This window comes from Piliocolobus tephrosceles, chromosome 1 (assembly GCF_002776525.5).
Source record: "Piliocolobus tephrosceles isolate RC106 chromosome 1, ASM277652v3, whole genome shotgun sequence".
Lineage (NCBI taxonomy): Eukaryota > Metazoa > Chordata > Mammalia > Primates > Cercopithecidae > Piliocolobus > Piliocolobus tephrosceles.
In genome coordinates this window covers 171,756,648-171,774,823 of record NC_045434.1, presented here as the reverse complement: position 1 = coordinate 171,774,823, position 18,176 = coordinate 171,756,648, and the positions used below count along the sequence as shown (strand labels likewise).

The 18,176-nt window shown below is 37.0% G+C and overlaps 1 protein-coding gene across 4 annotated transcripts in view; it reads right to left on the bottom strand.

Moving 5' to 3' along the window:
• The window catches only part of FAF1 (Fas associated factor 1), a 558,082-nt gene that overhangs the window by 85,548 nt on the left and 454,358 nt on the right, over positions 1–18,176 (bottom strand). For all 4 annotated transcript variants that reach the window (XM_023189044.2, XM_023189048.2, XM_023189038.1 and 1 more), the window contains 2 exons: positions 9,986–10,122; positions 5,458–5,546 (listed from right to left, as the gene is read on the bottom strand). In XM_023189044.2, the coding sequence (XP_023044812.1) occupies positions 5,458–5,546; positions 9,986–10,122 (226 nt within the window). The remainder of the gene's footprint in view (positions 1–5,457; positions 5,547–9,985; positions 10,123–18,176) is intronic.

Below are 18,176 nucleotides of genomic sequence, written 5' to 3'. Positions count from 1 at the left end.
TGAGACAATTTATTCCTGCTTTATAGAAAACAGCAATAACTCATGGTCATAGAGAGTAGAAGGATGGTTACCAGAGGTTGGGAAGGGTGGTGCGGGGAGGTGGGGATGTTTAATGGGTGCAAAACAAAATAGAAAGAATGAATAAAGCCTACTATTTGATAGCACAACAGGATGACTACAGTCAATGATAACTTAATTGTATATTTTAAAATAACTTAAAGAATGTAATGGGATTGTTCATAACTCAAAGAATAAATGCTTGAGGAGATGGATACCCCATTCTCCATGATGTGTTTATTTCACATTGAATGCCTGTATCAAAGCATCTCATGTGCTCTATAAATACTTACACCTACTGTGTACCCAAAAAATGAAAAACAAAAAACAACAACAACAACAAAAAACTGCAACAGAAGCCAGAATCAGTATTCTGTTTGTCATTGTTAGCTCTGCAAACAGAATGGGTATGATGGTGGTGAGATTTTAAACAGAGGAAAGGAAAAGGAATGCGCTGCTGAAAACAGACTAAGACAAAGCTTAGGGGAAAAAAGTTACACATTCCATGTAGCAGACAACAAAGCCAACAATTTCCTTTGGCAACAAAAAGGCTGCTGTTAGGTAATAAACATATCTTCCCTACAGTGTGGCAATGCAGTTTTTAAATCCTAAATTAGAACCCTTTAAAATAAGCCTAGCATGCCCCTCTGGTATGTTTTGTCCATGTTCCACTAATGTATTCTTAGAATTTCTAGAGATGAGACTGATGTAACTGCCCTTGAAATCTGCCTTGATCTCCAACATCTGCATTGTGACAATTACCGAGCTATTGTTCAGATACAAGTTAATCACAGAGGTAAGCCTAGAAGAGAGTAATCGTTGCAAGCAGGATAGAGGATTATAAACAAATTTGTGTTGAATGAATAAATAAATGAAACAATAAATAGATCACAAACTAAGTATCACAAACTCTTGGTTATCAGAGGTTTCAAGGTAGCTTAAAAAATAGTGCATATAAAAAAATCAACCCATTTACATGTTAAAAAGCATCTATCATTTGGAATCAGGCTTTAGGCAAAAATAGATTCTAAAATGTGGCTACTGTAATGTAGTAATATTTGTTTTCCTCCTCACCTACACTTTGCCAATACTCCCTCATTAAAGCAAAAGATTTCTTTGTCCCAAGGACCTAGTCCAGTGACATGTACTTGGTAGGTACTTTGTAAACCTTTACAAAACCAAACCAACATGACTAATGAAAATGTCTAAGAGAGAAAGCTATAGGCGGTTCCGTCAAAAACAGAGATCCATATAACGTATATACCCTAGTTAAAAATAGAGCAATCAGTGATATAAAGGTTAGTCCTTTCTGGGCCACTGAAGAGTGATTCAGTGTATAAATATGGTTCACGTTTGGGTTTATTTAACAAAAGTTTTAAACATAGGAATCTCCGGTTTAAGTATGGAATCATCAAAGTGATGAATATAATTTAAAGTTAAATTTAAATAAACTCAGGCCTAGGAAGCCAGCCTCCAAACCTATTCACTGTTTTAATTTCAAACTTAAGTGAAGTCTTATTTGTAATTTTTTAAAAATAAAGGCAAATTCACAATAACAAGGGACAGTGCTTCTTGTCACATATTCAGCAGATACCAAATCATTATGGTCTATGTATAGTACAAAAGAAGTCTTTAAAGTTAGAAACGTTTTTCTTAGGAACTCTATTATAACTTGAGCTATAACTTTCATGAAGACACTCTAAAAGAGAAATCCTTACCTCTTGCAATTAAATTTCAATAAAAATTTCAATTATATGGAGCGCTGGATTTTTCCTGTAACCCTCATATTAAATTTTGTGCTCAGTATTAAAGGACTTAAAGTCAATTTCTTTACCAGTGCATTATGGGGAACACAAATTAAGATGAAAAAATGAACTGGGAATATGTATGCAAATATTGTGTATTCATATTCTTGTACAGCATAATCTGTAAATCTGGTACTAATGAGACTTAAGATTTAAATGGCTGAAGAATGTTTTTAGTGAATTATTGTCAATCAATGCCTCTGTTCCAGGATAAATGTAATGTTGAAAGGCAAAACACCTATTATTACAAATTCCTAACTAAGTACAGTACTTCATTATTTCAAAATGTCACTGTCAATTTATAGAGTAACAGATAAAACATCTTTCTACCATATATCTGAATGCCTTTCCTTCAGAGTAAATGAAACTCTGATTATTAAGAAAAAGTATAAACAGTATTTTTATAGCAATAGAAGATACCTAGTGAACATTAAAAATCTATAAACTAGTTACAGTGCTCCAAATTTTCATATTTGTTAATGTGGATATATTGGGTTTCATTTTTAAAAAATATTTTAAAATCTATTTTTTTGGTTTGTTTTTAAGAGACAGGGTCTCACTCTGTCACCCAGACTGGATTATAGTGGTGTAAGCATAGCTCACTGCAGCCTTCAATTCATGGGCTCAAGTGATTCTCCCACCTGAGCCTCCTGAGTAGCCAGGACTACGGGCATGTACCACCATGCCCAGCTATTGTTTTTATGATTTTTTTGTAGAGATGGGGCCTTGCTATGTTGCCCAGGATGATCTCAAACTCTTGGCCTTAAGCCATCCTCCTGTCTTGGCCTCCCAACTTCTGGGATTACAGGTGTGAGTCACTGTGCCAGGCTACACTTGCTATAGGGTCCCACATTGTTGCCTAGGCTGGGATACAATGGCATGAACACGGTTCACTGTAGCCTCAGCTTTCCAAGTAGCTGGGACTACAGGCATGCAACACCACCCCTGGCTAATTTTTGTATTTTTTGTAGAGATGGGGTTTCACCATGTTGCCCAGGCTGGTCTCTTAACTCCTCAGCTCAAGTGATCCACCCACCTTGGCCTTCCAAAGTGTTGGGATTACCAGTGTGAACCACCCCCTAGCCCTGGCCAGGTTTTATATCATTGTAATCAAATATTGTTTTTTTCTTCCAAGTTACTTTATTTTATGTAAATTCAGATGTTCATTTATTCAATCACTTAATAAACATTTACTGAGTGCTGACTTTGTCCTAGGTACACTGTTAGGGGACAGACTTACAAACATGAATATGATATGACTCTTGCTCTTAACAAACTCACAGTTTAATGTAATACAGGGATAAATGAGTAAAATACAATAGTTCAGGGTTATATGAAAACTGTCTGTATGTTTCACATTTGCAATAGCTAAAGGATAGTCTATTAAAACTATCCTTAGAAACTTTTCATCATTGTTCAGAAATAAAACTCTCCCTTACTTGTTCTAGGGAAATCTTTTAAAAAGAAATTTAAAACAGATATATTAAAAATGATAATCTTACAAATATCTGTGAACATAACATCTCAGATTAACAAATACTAATATTCGTTTCATATTTTATTTTAAGGTTGTTTTCTAAATCCAGAAATTTCTTGAATGAACCAAGCAATAATGACTTCTTGAGATAATTATTTATAGCTCCTACCAGCTATATGGCCTTGGGCAAATTTACTTAACTTTGACTCTCAGTGTTCTCATCTGAAAAGTATAGATAGTCATACCAATCTGTGCTAGATTATCTGCCATTTACCCCCTCAGGATCCATGTTCTCTACACAGCTTTTTGCCCATGGAGGTTCTCCTACCTTCCAGCTTCTAATTATGCTAAATTAACAGGAGATACTAGCAGAAGATCAGAGAAGGAAGGTGAAGCTATTCCCTAGTTTCCTCCCCACTGGGCCACGACGGCTGGCTAGATCCCTCTGTCAGAAGCAGTCCTCTCCATATAGCAGCCTCTCCTAGGCTTTCAGGCCTAGAGATGATAACGGTTCCCTTTAGCCTTGGGTCTGTATTATCTTCTGTTGACTATTTTTTTGAGACAGATTCTCGCTCTGTTGCCCAGGCTGGACTGCAGCGGCATGATCTTGGCTCACTGCAACCTCCACCTCCCAGGTTCAAGAGATTATCCTGCCTCAGCCTCCCAAGTAGCTGGGATTACAGGCACACGCCACCATGCCCAGCTAATTTTTGTATTTTTAGTAGAGACAGGGTTTCACCATGTTGGCCAAGCTAGTCTTGAACTCCTGAACTCAGTGATCGATCTACCTCAGCCTCCCAAAGTGCTGGGATTACAGGTGTGAGCCCCCATGCCCAGCTTCTTCTGTTGATTTTTGAAAACCCTGCCCCCATCTTTAAAAATGGTCACCTTATTAAACTCTTCTTAAATAACCTAGCTTAAAAGTGTCATTTACTGCCAGAACACTGACTGATCACAACTTCATGGGTTATTCTGAGGATCATACGAGATGATTAGTGCTTAGCACAGTGCCTAGCACATGATAAATACTAGGTAAGTATTGAACACTATTGTCATCAATAATGCTTTTATTATTGTTTTATTTGAGGTTCTATGTTCATGTTATCTATAACACTTGACTATGTTTAGGAGGTTGAGAAAACACCTGAATATGTTTAGGAAGTTGATAAATTCAGAATGCTGGAGATCTTTTGCTAATTCTCAAGGTACTTCAAACATATATTCAAATATAAAATGTGTTTATTGCTAATTAATCTCAATATTTAAAAAGAGTAAGAGGACCATAAAAGTGAGTGATAAAATCCATATAGTAGACATCATTTCCTGGACTATAGTTTCTTCTATAAACATGCTTCTGAACTAATTTCTTGCAAATCGACTTCCTGTAACCACCCCAAATCTAGCAAAGTGTAAACAGTCCATAAACTAAAACAAATCATTGGGTCTTGGGGTCATAAAAAGAATGTACTGAATGTTTCGAGGAACGGAGGCAAGATGGCGCAGTTCCGGGTTCTTCACCATCAGCTTTCCCGCGCCCGGGAAAGACACAGGTGGACTGCACAGGAGCAACCCGACCTCCCACCTCCCACGGAGGAAAATCCGGAACCCGCCTAGCCACGCCTACCGCCCAGCCCCCGACCCGCCTATGTCCTGCCCACTGCCCTCCCACTCCCAGGCCCAGGACATAAAAGCCGCTCCCGGCGGGCACGCGGTGGGAACTTCCTTGGCCCCTGCTCGTGTGCGGACCTAGGAACCTCGCTGGAGAGCTCCACCGGGTGACTCCCCCGGCCTCCCCTGCTGGAGACCGACGGACCTCGCCCCTCCCCCACAAAGCTGGCTGACCAAAAAATAAACCTGCAGTTTTGCTCCTAGCCCTGCCTACTCGCTGGTCCTTTAATACTCGCCCTGGTAAGCCTGGAAAGCAAATCAACTTCCTGGAAAGCAAATCAGCTTCCTGGGAAAGCAAATCACTGAAAGGTAAACTTCATAGCATAAAAACCCTTGGTAAATTTGGAAATGCATCTCCATGATCTTTATTTATCGATCATATCACAGGCATGTAGAATCATTTGACAAATTATCTCATCAAAATCCTATTAAAGATCTGCTTAACCTTACCTCGTCCTTTATATCTTCCTGTTGTTGGGCTGTGAAGATCTCCATTGCAGCCATGAGTCTCATCATTAACTCATCTACTGTTGTGTTCCCTAAAAACATATAGAGATTGCCAAACTTTATATAAGCTTTTTATATATAACTTCAAATTATTAAAGTATTAGAAACTGGAAAGTCATTCTAAAATTAACCAGAAAGGAAAACTAGTCTAAAAAAATTACAGTTAAAATACTTTTGTGGTTTTATTGAAATGTTTCATATGTTCAGTAAGAAAGAGTAGTATACTGGCAGTTGAAATTTCAGAACAGTTATATTTAAGGGAGCAGTTTCTTAATAAGAAGGACTTTTAGCACTATATAGATGAATGTCCAAATCATGAAGTTCAAAAGTTCTGTCAAATTATGAAAACATATCTAGTTAATAACACTAGCAACAACTACCAGTTGTTTACATATCACTGATTAGGCTAAGCACTTCTATAGTATCTCATTTAATCTGTACAACAATTCTACGAAGGATTCATTATGACTTAGTTTTAAAGAGAAGAAAAATGAGTCGCAGAGAGCTCAAAAAAACCTGTCTGACTAAGGTCAAGCTGGTTAAGTGGTGAGGTCAGAATCTGAAACCAGAAGAGGCTGACTCGAAGCCTGGCCTCTTTGCCACCCACCTCAGTCTATGACCTTATTTAGAATTATCTTCTATCACCAAAAATCCTCTGGTGAAACAAACAGTAACTCAATTACTGAAAAAAATGATTTCTTTTTTTGCCCAATTAATATTTCTCCCTTTCAGCTGCTTTTAAATGACTCTTATGATCTTTATAAAGAAGATATTTTAAATGTTTGATTTTCCTTAATGTCATTTTATTCCCTGACCAAGTCCATAACAAACATATAGCACATATATGCCATTTCCTGAACACATACATGTAAGTCATTGTTATTTGCTTGGGACGTACCTACAAGAGAAAAAGTCATGAGGATATATAAAGATATGACAATTCTCTTCTCTCAAACCTACAGGCAGAAAGAGTTAGGTTTTCTCCATGGCTTGAGAAGGGATCTTCTTCCCCATTAACGAAATGGCCACCAACAGGACAATAAAGACCAAGCATTCTTGCTGGCATTTTCCCAGAGGGCATGATCTTTCAATGGTGCTTTCCCTAATTATCCTTATGACCATTGGCAGCATGGGTTTAGGGAACATCTATGGTCCTTGGCAAAAGAAATGATCTAATTTGTTCACATCAGTACTACTCACTCAGTAAATGAGCTACAGGACAAACGTTATCTTGGCATTAAGAAAACAGAACTGGTTTTATAGTTAGAGTTTTAACTCTAATTCCATTACTTATAAGCTATATAATCTAGTACCTGGAAATTGTCTGGCACATGACAAAGGTTTTGATGAATATTTATTCAGTAAACAAATAAACAAGTGAATAAATGGACTGTAGCTCTCTAAGGATCAATTTTCTTTTCTCAAAATGGAGATAACAGTATGTAATGTTCTTAGAAGGAGTGGAGATAATGTAAAGTATACACAAATCGTTGGTAGTTAATATTAATAGATATGACAGATGACAAAAGAAGTTTAGGAGCACCTTCAATATAGATATTTTATTCTTTTGAGACAGGGTCTCCTTTGTTGCCCAGGTCTCAAGTGATCCTCCCACCTCAGCCTCCCAAGTAGCTGGGATTATAGGTATGTGCTACCACACCTAGCCAATGCAGATTTTATTATTGGACAAGTCTCTGGGTTTCTATGTTTTATTTAAAAACTGTAGTGACTAAGACTCAGAGCATGGGAAATGGGTACTATATGGAGTATACTGGAATCATCAGTGGGAAAATACTACAGTTGTATAGGTTGACTACATACTGGCCATTAATTTTTAGGCTTAAGTTACTACTTATGAGCTATGTTTTAGCCCTAACTGGAAGGATCCACGGCCAAGCTGAACTTGTAGGTACTTCATACTTAAGCCCTTATTGATCAAAGGCAGAGAAAAAGTGTACTAGTTAATGCAGTTCAGGGCAAACTTACTCTTTATAGTTGATTGCAGCAGTTCTCAAACTTTTTGGTCTCAGGACCCCTTTACACTGTTAAAAATTACTGAGATACCCAAATAACTTTTGTTTATGTGGATTATGGCTATTAACATTTACTGTGTTAGAAATTAAAATAGAAATATTTAAAATAAATTCATAAATCCATTTAAAAGTAACAATAATAAACCCATTACATGTTAATATAAATATTACATTTTTATGAAACATGACTATTTTCCAACAGAAAAAGGTGAGAAGAGCAGCACTGTAACATTTTTGCAAATCTCTGTAATGTGTGTGCTTAATAGAAAACAACTGTATTCTGTATTCTTGGACATCTACACTAACCAGTTACAATATCTTGTACTGATTGAAATTTACAAAGAGAATCCGGTCGCACAAAGATATGTAGTTGGAAAAGGGAGAAGTATTTTCATAGATAAATGTGGATATTCTTTGATACTACACTTAAACTGAGAAGTGTAAGTTTTCTTCAAATTAGATGCACATGGAATTTGAAACCATATCAATGAAATCTGTGTACTCCGTTACATTAAAATCTATTGCCCTTTGAAAGGATCTTTTATCTGTATATGATTTTATAATATGCACTGGTCATTTGTAAAACATTGGTTCACTGGGTTATGTATTTCTCTGCTGAATGCTGACACACTTCATTACAGAATATTAAAAAAAAAATCACAGAAAACGTCTGGCAACTACCTAGGCTACATATGCATAGTTTGTCTGTCAGTAATATTTTCAAGTAAAAATAATTTCTATAAGAAATAAATCAAGTAGTTCAGTGTAAGCAACCACACCAGTGCTTTTCTTCGAGACCACCAGTATACTTTAGTATGCAGTGCTTTACCCTTACCTCCCATTGTGCCATACAAACTATTAAAAGAGTTAAAATTTAATAAAAGTAATAATTTTTACTGCTTCATCAAGGACATTCTTAAGGCTTTTTCTTTTCTTTTTTAACTAAATACATGGCAATGAAGAATATGGCTACTAGTACAGTTTTGTGTTATGGCTTTGATTCGTGCTAAGGTGCCAAGAATTTTTATAAACCATTCCTTTTGAGCCACTAGTGCAAATGTCAACACAGTAAAAAAGGCAAAAAAAAAAAAAAAAAAAAAAGTCTTATTACAGTTAGGAAAATAATTTTGACCTTACAGATACCCTAAAAGGGTCTAGTCTGAAGTCTACAAACCACACCTTGAGAACCACTAGTTCTTGCAATGTTGCCTCTGACAGGGAAAGCAGGAATGAAGTGTTATCTTCATTATCCATTTACCCTATGCAAATCAGTTCCCCTGGAGGTATTTTTAAACACTGTTTATAAAATTGAATGCTCTAGTTATAGAGAAAACATAAAATGCTAGAGGTCTGGTTTTATTTGGGTTTTAAAGGCACTGCAATTTACACTTATCCCCTCCTCCCAACCAGACTTAAATGGAGGCAGAAATCAGTGTCTCAGATACAGTTTTAGCTTGAGGCACTTGAAAAACCTTTTCCCCAGTGGCATAGAGAAGATATACTGTTCAACCTAAGCTTTGTAATGAACAAGGTAATATTTTACACCAACCCCTAGAGTGTATTAGTAACAGTAAACAAAACAAAATCATTCACTTCTTTTTTGGTAAAGAATATGCACTGTGGTTAAATTCACAGGCATCCGACAGTTTCCTGCTTCAGGGTTGCACCCTAAACATGGAATCATACAAATAAGAAGAAACAATTGTCATTGTGAAAAATTCAATCTTCAATATGCAGTGACTAGATTTTCTAGATAACTAAAGATAAGTATTTCTTTCAATTAATCAACATTATAACAATAAATCAATATAAATAGAAATTAAGTACTTCACAACTGATTATGTCCTAATTGCTAGATTATAGAATTTAGCAATTCTGAACGTTTAACTTGAACATCCTGTGTCCCAAGGGTTGTGCAATTTTATTAAGATGTTTCTGTTAGATTTTCATGCAGCATATATATATATATATATATATATTTTTTTTTGAGACAGAGTCTCACTCTGTCGCCCAGGCTGGAGTGCAGTGGCCAGATCTCAGCTCACTGCAAGCTCTGCCTTCCGGGTTTATGCCATTCTCCTGCCTCAGCCTCCCGAGTGGCTGGGACAACAGGCGCCCGCCACCTCGCCCGGCTAGTATTTTTGTATTTTTTAGTAGAGACGGGGTTTCACCATGTTAGCCAGGATGGTCTCAATCTCCTGACCTCGTGATCCGACCGTCTCGGCCTCCCAAAGTGCTGGGATTACAGGCTTGAGCCACCGCGCCCAGCCGCAGCATATTATTTTTTATAGCACCTATACTTTTTGAAGACATTTTTCAGGATGTTCTATATTTTCAAATGCAAATTTACTAATAGAAATATTGTCAGCTTTGGTGGAAAAACTATAAAGTTATCACATACCAAGAAGGCTTTACTCTCCTTGTGACATGTACTTTACCTTGTATCACATTCAACACTTCATTAGATGATCGCTTTCCCATAATAATCAGGAAAAGTGGAAACTGATCTGTTTTTTGAGTTCGAATGGTTTGTGCCACAACACTGCCAAAGTGTCTATTGCACATAGTCAGAAATCTAAAAGGAGACAAAATACAAAGTAAGTTTTGCTTTGTAGTTTAATAGATTTAGTAGTACTTCAACAAAGAACTCATTGTGTTGTTAGTTATGTTAAATTAGACAGCCTGCCTGATATCAGTATGTAAAATCTTGCTATATTGAGTTTTCAAACATATCTGACATGATACAGAAGTGATTATCACATAGAAAAGCAGGAAGCATACCCTAAATGCTGTCTGGGGCTGACAGCATAGGATTCTTCGTCTTTCTTTCTTTCTTTTTTTTTTTATTTGAGACAGAATCTCTCTCTGCTGCCCAGGCTGGAGGGCAGTGTTGTGATCTCAGCTCACTGAAACCCCTGCCTCCTGGGTTCAAGCATTTTCTGCCTCAGCCTCCTGAGTAGCTGTGATTACAAGCTCCCACCACCACACCTGGCTAATTTTTTTTTTTTTTTTTGTATTTTTAGTAGAGGCAGGGGTTTCACCATCTTGGCCAGGATGGTCTTGAACTCCTGACCTCATGATCCACCTGCCTTGGTCTCCCAAAGTACTAGGATTACAGGTGTGAGCCACCGCGCCCGGCAGGATTCTTAGTTTTAAACACTACAACATTACCCTTAAACTATGAGAAAAATAAACTAAATTAATTTCAAGAGGATAAAATTTCTTAAATAGAATAATATAGCATTGTACAAAGACAGACTGACTAGCATCATCCTAAAAAACAGATTTTAGCAACATTTTCACAAGTCTTTAGAATCAAGAACTGTACTTTACAATTATGTTTTCTCCAGTAGTAGCAGGTCTTCTAGTTTCATACTCAGCGTGAGATAAAAATAATAATTCTAAGCTTTTGACCAAAAAAAGCTCTAAGATATTAGCATACTGAAGTCTAGCATTAGTATTCTTAACACGATCTGGAATAAATGAAAAAACTGATAAAGCTTTTCTCTTCTATTAGAGGACTGTTTGAAATTAGCATTTCTTTCAAGAGAAAAGGGTAGCTTATGATATGTTTTCAGATCTGATGGTAAAAAGTAAATGTCATAATAATAATGAATTATGAAAGACCAAATGCAAATATAGAATGCTTTAATAAGATCCAATTTAATAAAGTCTGTAAAAATAATGGACTTTTAATAACACAGGTCACAAAAGGCAAAACAGTGGAAATTCTGGGGACTAGCCACTGGTACTGGCTTATTAATTCTTAATTATGTTCATGAAAGGCAACTTAAATCGTGTGTTTTCTTATGCCTTATGATAATATTTTAGGTAACAACTCCTCTGAAATGTATGTTCTAGCTGATGAGCAAAGTCCTGTCATCACATGCATTAGAAGGTAAATCTATTTGAAAAGACAAACGGCATCAAAATGTCATGCGTTCAGACTCATTTGATATCCAAATTCAAAACAGAATCAAACCTCTTAATTTTTAAAGCCAATACATTTTCTCTCTACATTTCATCTCAGAAATTTAGACTGAATCCTCCATAAAAATCTGTGCTTTGACTATAGAAAGTAGGTGCTGTTAAGGGCAACTAGAACTGTGGGCAAGAGTGTTAAGTTAGCACCATTGCAATAAGTTCACTGGAAGGCAGGTTTAAATACACACTTAGAAGAGCAATAACCAGACCTCATGGCAATTTCATATCAGTGCCACCATGAAAATTCAAATTCTCACATTCCACAACTATGATGGGATAAAAGGTGCTCAAGCAGCCTAACCTTCTATGCCAAATTTCACACCCACATAGCTTAACTTATCGATGGGGATGTACAGATCTTGAGACTAGGAAATTAGGATATTGTTGTGCTTTTTTTTTAAAAAATATTTTAAGTCAGTTTTGACTCTGACCTGATCATTGGCAACCTCTAAAATAAAAGATGTCAAAAAAAAAAAATAGTTGGAACGTCATTTCCCGCGAAAGGGAGTAAGTCCTTGTTGCTTTCACACTGATTGGATTAATTAAGCAGATATAACAAATTACCTGCCCATAAGTGCTATTAAGTACTAGCTAAACAGGATACCCACCAAAAAAAAAAAAAAAAAAGAAAGAAAGAAAGAAAGGAAGGAAGGAAAGGGAGAGAGAGAGACATAAAAGGGAAAAGCAGGCAAGTTTAATGATTTTAAGAATTCCATCTCAAGATAATTTTGCCTGGAAATTGCGTACTTCCCATATTCTTTTTGTGAAAATGAGCAAGAAGATAAAATAATTATGAAAATACAGGTATCTTATTGGGTATAAAATATTATATAACAAAACTTTCACCACTATACAAAGCACATTTGAGGTGCAGATCTCAAAGCACACAGCCATTCAATAAATTATAAAAAAAAAACAAAGTGATCAGTTTTCTACAAGTTACTGGAAAATCACTCTAATTTTTTGGAAGTAGTTGGGAGATACACAGGGATCACACAGCCAGCTGACACTTTATGGTAGCCTTAACCAACAATTTATTCTAATCAAAGAGAGACTTAAAATTTTAATTAATCTGATCAATCTTCCCAAAATATGAATTATGTTTGAGATTTTCAAATTGCAATCATCAAAAGCCTGTGGGGTCAATGGACAGTATGAAATTGTAGAAATTCCTACTTGTCAGTTCATTCCATTATAATTAACAAGGTAGTACTTCACAGCACAGATGTCAAATCTTTTTCGTGGCTAGGAGACTCTGCTTCTTCCTGCCAAGATCATTCATGCACAGGGCTACCATTCATAACACACTACCAGCAGCAAAAAATTCAGTTCACAACATTAGAAGGAAAATAGACGGGGGAAAAACCAGTCATTTTAAGAGAAAATGTGTGGTTCTCATAATTGTGGTATTTTCTTCTTTTTGAAGAGATAAAAGTGTACCAGTGCATCCAGTGGCAGGGCCAAAGCTGTCAACCAACTGCACAAGGCATTCATCAGAGTTAGATGTCATGAAGGGATAAATAGTTTCCACAAGTAAATTCCTGCAATCTCAAACCCAACTGTGGGGAAGCAAGGGCAAACCATTCTATAACAAAGGGAAATGGCTCTGTTTTTAAATAATAAAGTTTCTGAATAAATCAAACAGCCTACCCATCATATAACATTTGAGGACAGGACTAACAAGTTGCCAAATCAACCCAAGGCCAAATGCTAAAATTACAAATTTGAAAAGACAAAGAATAAAGGAATGATACAAGGGAAGAAGGGAGAGAAGGAAGAAGGAAGGGTTGAGGCAATGAGCGAAACGAAATAGTTAATCGTAAGTCAGATATACTTTTATATTTTCCAGTTCTTGCTATTAGAAAACTGGTAAGACAAGACGAAATGGTTTTAATTTAAAGTTTGGAGAGAAATATAAACAGAATATCTGATGGTTAGCATATATTAATCACTTGCAAAATTTTTCATTGCTGAAGCATAGATATTTCTATCTTGTTAATGGAAACCAGGATTACTAATAAATCAGATATGGCAAAAAGTAATCTTGTTTAAATTCAAAACAGGATATTGTTTAATTTCTTTCAACTTAAGTCATAATTACCTAAGTCACTGACTTTCACCAAGCTGTACTGTAACATAAAATATATATTAAATGGAACCTAGCAATTCAGGGGAAGGGAGGTGAAATTCCACAAATGCTCACTGCCTACCTACCATATACCAGGTGCTGTAAAAGGAAGAATATTTGATAAAAATTAGAAGGCACCAAACTGTCAACTACTCTATTTAAGGGTTCCTGATTACTACATTTCAGTGTGATTCCCATGAGTTTAAAGGAGCCTCAGGTATAAAGTGTGAATAACACTTATCTTTAAAACACTTGTCTTCTTGTAAGGACAAAATAAGATACAGAGAACACTTGGACTTGTGCCTAAAATATGGTAGGCCCTTAAAATTGGTCGCTATTTTACTATTATTAAATGCATAATAATATTTAATACTTTTATCATCATTTCTTTTAGGATGAAAAATGACAGTTTATACCTACAGGCCAGCACTAAGAGACTTTATTTTGCACAGGAAGATACGGTAGCAAAGATTTGTTGACTAAACAAACACTGTCACTGTTTTGTTTTGTTTTTTTTCATTCAGAAAATGAATGGGCAGGTATCAATATTTAGAAAATAAGACAATACATTATAGATGCTACATTTGTGCAATACTACAAAATTTTAAACATTTACAACTGGATACAAAACTAAAATCACTATTTTCTTTTAAATACACTTATATTTAATCATAACATGGCGAAAGGTCAAGGGGGAAGTGGACCCATGTGGAAAGGACATCCTCTCTTTATAACAACTTGCTCTCCTGGGAAGAAATCCATTCCTGGGATTACTAAACTAGCTTAATGAGAACAAGAGGGAGAACCCACTACCATGAAAACAGCCAAGGACATGGTGGGTCCATGACCCAGACATCTCCCATTAGGCTCCACCTCTTAAAGGTTGCACCTCCCAATATTTCCACACTAGGAATTAAGGTTCCCATATGAGTTTTCGTGGGGACACTCAAACCATTGCATAATCCTAAATCTTTGGTTTAAACTAAACTAAGTTAGGAAAACAGAGTGTATGACTAAGCTAGGGGAAACTAAAGGTAACGGTCGTGATCCTCAATCTTTAGTGGCCTATAAATCACCTAGGGAATTTACTTAAAAGGCAAGTTCCTGAGCCCCATTCCCCCAGAGAAGGTGATGCAATAGATTTGGGGTAAGGTTCAGGAAACAGCCTTTTTAATAGGTCTCCAACCCCACCCCAGGTAATTTTGATGCAAGTGATTAACGGCCACACTTTGAGACACATTGCTTTCTGGACACAGGACTTTCTTTGTAAGGCTTTAATCTATCTCTGAAGGCAGTTCTTAAAAGAAGTCATCATAAAAATGTTTTGGGTAATGATAGCTTCACTGGACCAAGGGTCTAGTCTCCTGAGGCAACCACTTTAAAAATATTCATTCTCACTCGCTTCATTTGTATGGGTAAACGCCAATCTGATCTGAAAACATACTAATAAATACCTCAAAAGTCTGCGAGCTCCATGTGACGGAGGGAAAACAAAGCAGGGAAGGGGAAGTTGTAATATAAAATAGAGTGGTCAGGGAAAGTCTCAATGAAACGCTGACATTTGATCAAAGACTCAAAAGAGGTGAAGGAGGAAATGAAATATTTATCTCAGGGAAGAGAATTTCAGGTGTAGAGAATGGCAAATAAAAGACCTTGAAGTCGGAAAGTATCTAGCATATTTGAAAGGTAACAAGGAGGTTACTATAGCTGGAGCAGAGTTAAGCATAAAAGAGAAATATTGATGAGTTTTACTAAGCTTACATGGTAAAACACACACACAGACACACACACACACATCCACCACAGAAAAAAACAAAAACAAAAACACCATAACTAGGCCAAAAGATAAATAACAAATGGGGAAATTTTCTGAATTCCAAACCACAAAAAAGAAGCTCATTTACTCATTATATATATAATTCTTACAAACCAGTAAGTAAAAGATAAACAAAAAATATATAAAGAAAGTTTCTAGAAATGGACACAGTAATAGCACATAAGTATGTTAAAAAGATATGCAAAATTACATATACTGAATTTGCTTCTAATAGCTACATATGTATATTCGAGATGGAGATGGAGTCTTGCTCTGTCACCCAGGCTGGAGGGCAGTGACGCCATCTTAGCTTACTGCAACCTCTGCCTCCTGAGTGATTCTCCTGCCTCAGCCTCCCAAATAGCTGAGATTATAGGCACGTGCCACCATGCCTGGCTAATTTTTGTATTTTTAGTAGAGATGGGGTTTCACCATGTTGGCCAGGCTGGTCTTGAACTCCTGATCTCAAGTGATCCCCCTGCCTCGGCCTCCCGAATTGCTGGGATTATACAGGTGTGAGCCACCATGCCTGCCTAAAGCTATATTTAAAAAAAAGAAAAGGCCGGGCGCGGTGGCTCAAGCCTGTAATCCCAGCACTTTGGGAGGCCGAGACGGGCGGATCACGAGGTCAGGAGATCGAGACCATCCTGGCTAACACGGTGAAACCCCGTCTCTACTAAAAAATACAAAAATACTAGCCGGGCGAGGTGGCGGGCGCCTGTAGTCCCAGCTACTCAGGAGGCTGAGGCAGGAGAATGGCGTCAACCCGGGAGGCGGAGCTTGCAGTGAGCTGAGATCCGGCCACTGCACTCCAGCCCAGGAGACACAGCAAGACTCCGTCTCAAAAAAAAAAAAAAAAAGAAAAAAGAAAAAAAAATTTTTTTCACCTGTCAGATTAGTAAAGAAAAAAAAAACAAAACTGGCTTTGGCAAGGTTACAGGAAAACCAGGAAAAAGCCACTACTATACACTGTTAGTATAAGTGAAATTGATACAATTCCTTCATGGGAAATTTGCCAATTAAAATGATAAATGCATACATACTCTTAACTAAGCATTTAGTCTATAGATGTATTTTCATGTGGAAATCACCTATGTACACAGTTACTGGATGTTTGTTAACAGCAGAATACTAGGTGTAATCCATCAATAATTGGATGCAGTAGCTCACACCAGTAATCCCAGCACTGTGGGAGGCCAAGGTGGGGGGAGGAAATTACTTAAGCCCAGGAGCTGAAGACCAACCTGGATAACAAAGTGAGACCTGCCTCTACAAAAAAGAAAAAAATTAGCTGGCATGGTGTCATATGCCTATAGTCCCAGCTACTTGAGAGGCTAGGGCAGAAGGATCGCTTGAGGCCAGGAGTTTGAGGTTATAGTGAGCCATGATCATGTCACTGCCCTCCAGCCTGGGCAACAGAGTGAGACCCTGTGTCTAAATCAATCAATCTTGGTTAAATAAAATTATAGTATATTATGGAATTTAAAGAGATACTATGTAGCCATTAAATAGATTTCTTTATTAACTGGTATGGAATATCTTTATGAAGTAATGTTAGTGATAAAAGGAAGGTATTAAATTGTGTTTACCATTTGTGTAAAACTGGGGAAAAATAAATATATATTAATTTGGTTTCTTTTTTTTTTTTTTTTGGTGTGAGAGTCTCGCTCTGTCGCCCAGGCTGGAGTACAGTGGTGCAATCTTGGCTCACTGCAACCTTCGCCTCCTGGGTTCAAATGATTCTCCTGCCTCAGCTATCTGCGTAGCTGGGATTACAGGCACGCGCCACCATATCTGGCTAATTTTTGTATTTTTAGTAGAGATGGGGGTTTCACCATGTTGGTCAGGTTGGTCTCGAACTCTTGACCTTGTGATCCGCCTGCCTCAGCCTCCCAAAGTGTTGAGATTACAGGCGTGAGCCACTGAGTCCGGCCATTAATTTGTCTATATACAAAATAAACCTCTGGATGGATAAATAAGAACATTGCCTCTGGTGAGGGTCACATAAATACCGGGTTAAGAAGGAAACTTTTTACTAGATACCTTTTTATGCCTTTGAATTTTGATTAATGTGAATGTGTTAGCCAATCATAAAACTGGTAAAAGAGCAAGTCTCTTACATAAAGAAAAACTGCATGTAATCCCAAACCTTTAACAGTGTTAATCACATTTTTCTATTTTATATGAGTTTTCTGTTCAAATCCATCTTTTTTGCAGTGGTGTGATCTTGGCTCATTGCAACCTCTGCCTTGCGGGCTCAAGTGATCCTCCTACCTCAGCCTTTGAAGTAGCTGGGACTACAGGTTAGCGCCACCATGCCCAGATAATTTTTGTATTTTTTTTGTAGAGATGGGTTTCACCGCATTGCCCAGACTTGTCTTGAACTCATGAGCTCAAGCAATCCACTGGCCTCAGTCTCCCAAAGTGCTGGGATTACAGGCATGAGCCACTACATCCTGACCTCAAATTTTTTTCTAAATGGGCAGTAAAATGCCTCACCATGCAAATGCACATATTGTATGCATGTTGGAGAACACAAACCAAAGGTAATTTTAAGAAAACACAGGATGAGATTTTGGGAGAATATAACTTAAAAAAGCATATCTCATCTGCCTGAGGCTTCCTGTAATAGTAAACTGTTAAATTATCTCAATAGATTAGTAGACTTTTAAAAAGCCATGTAATTTTTTTTTTTTTTTTT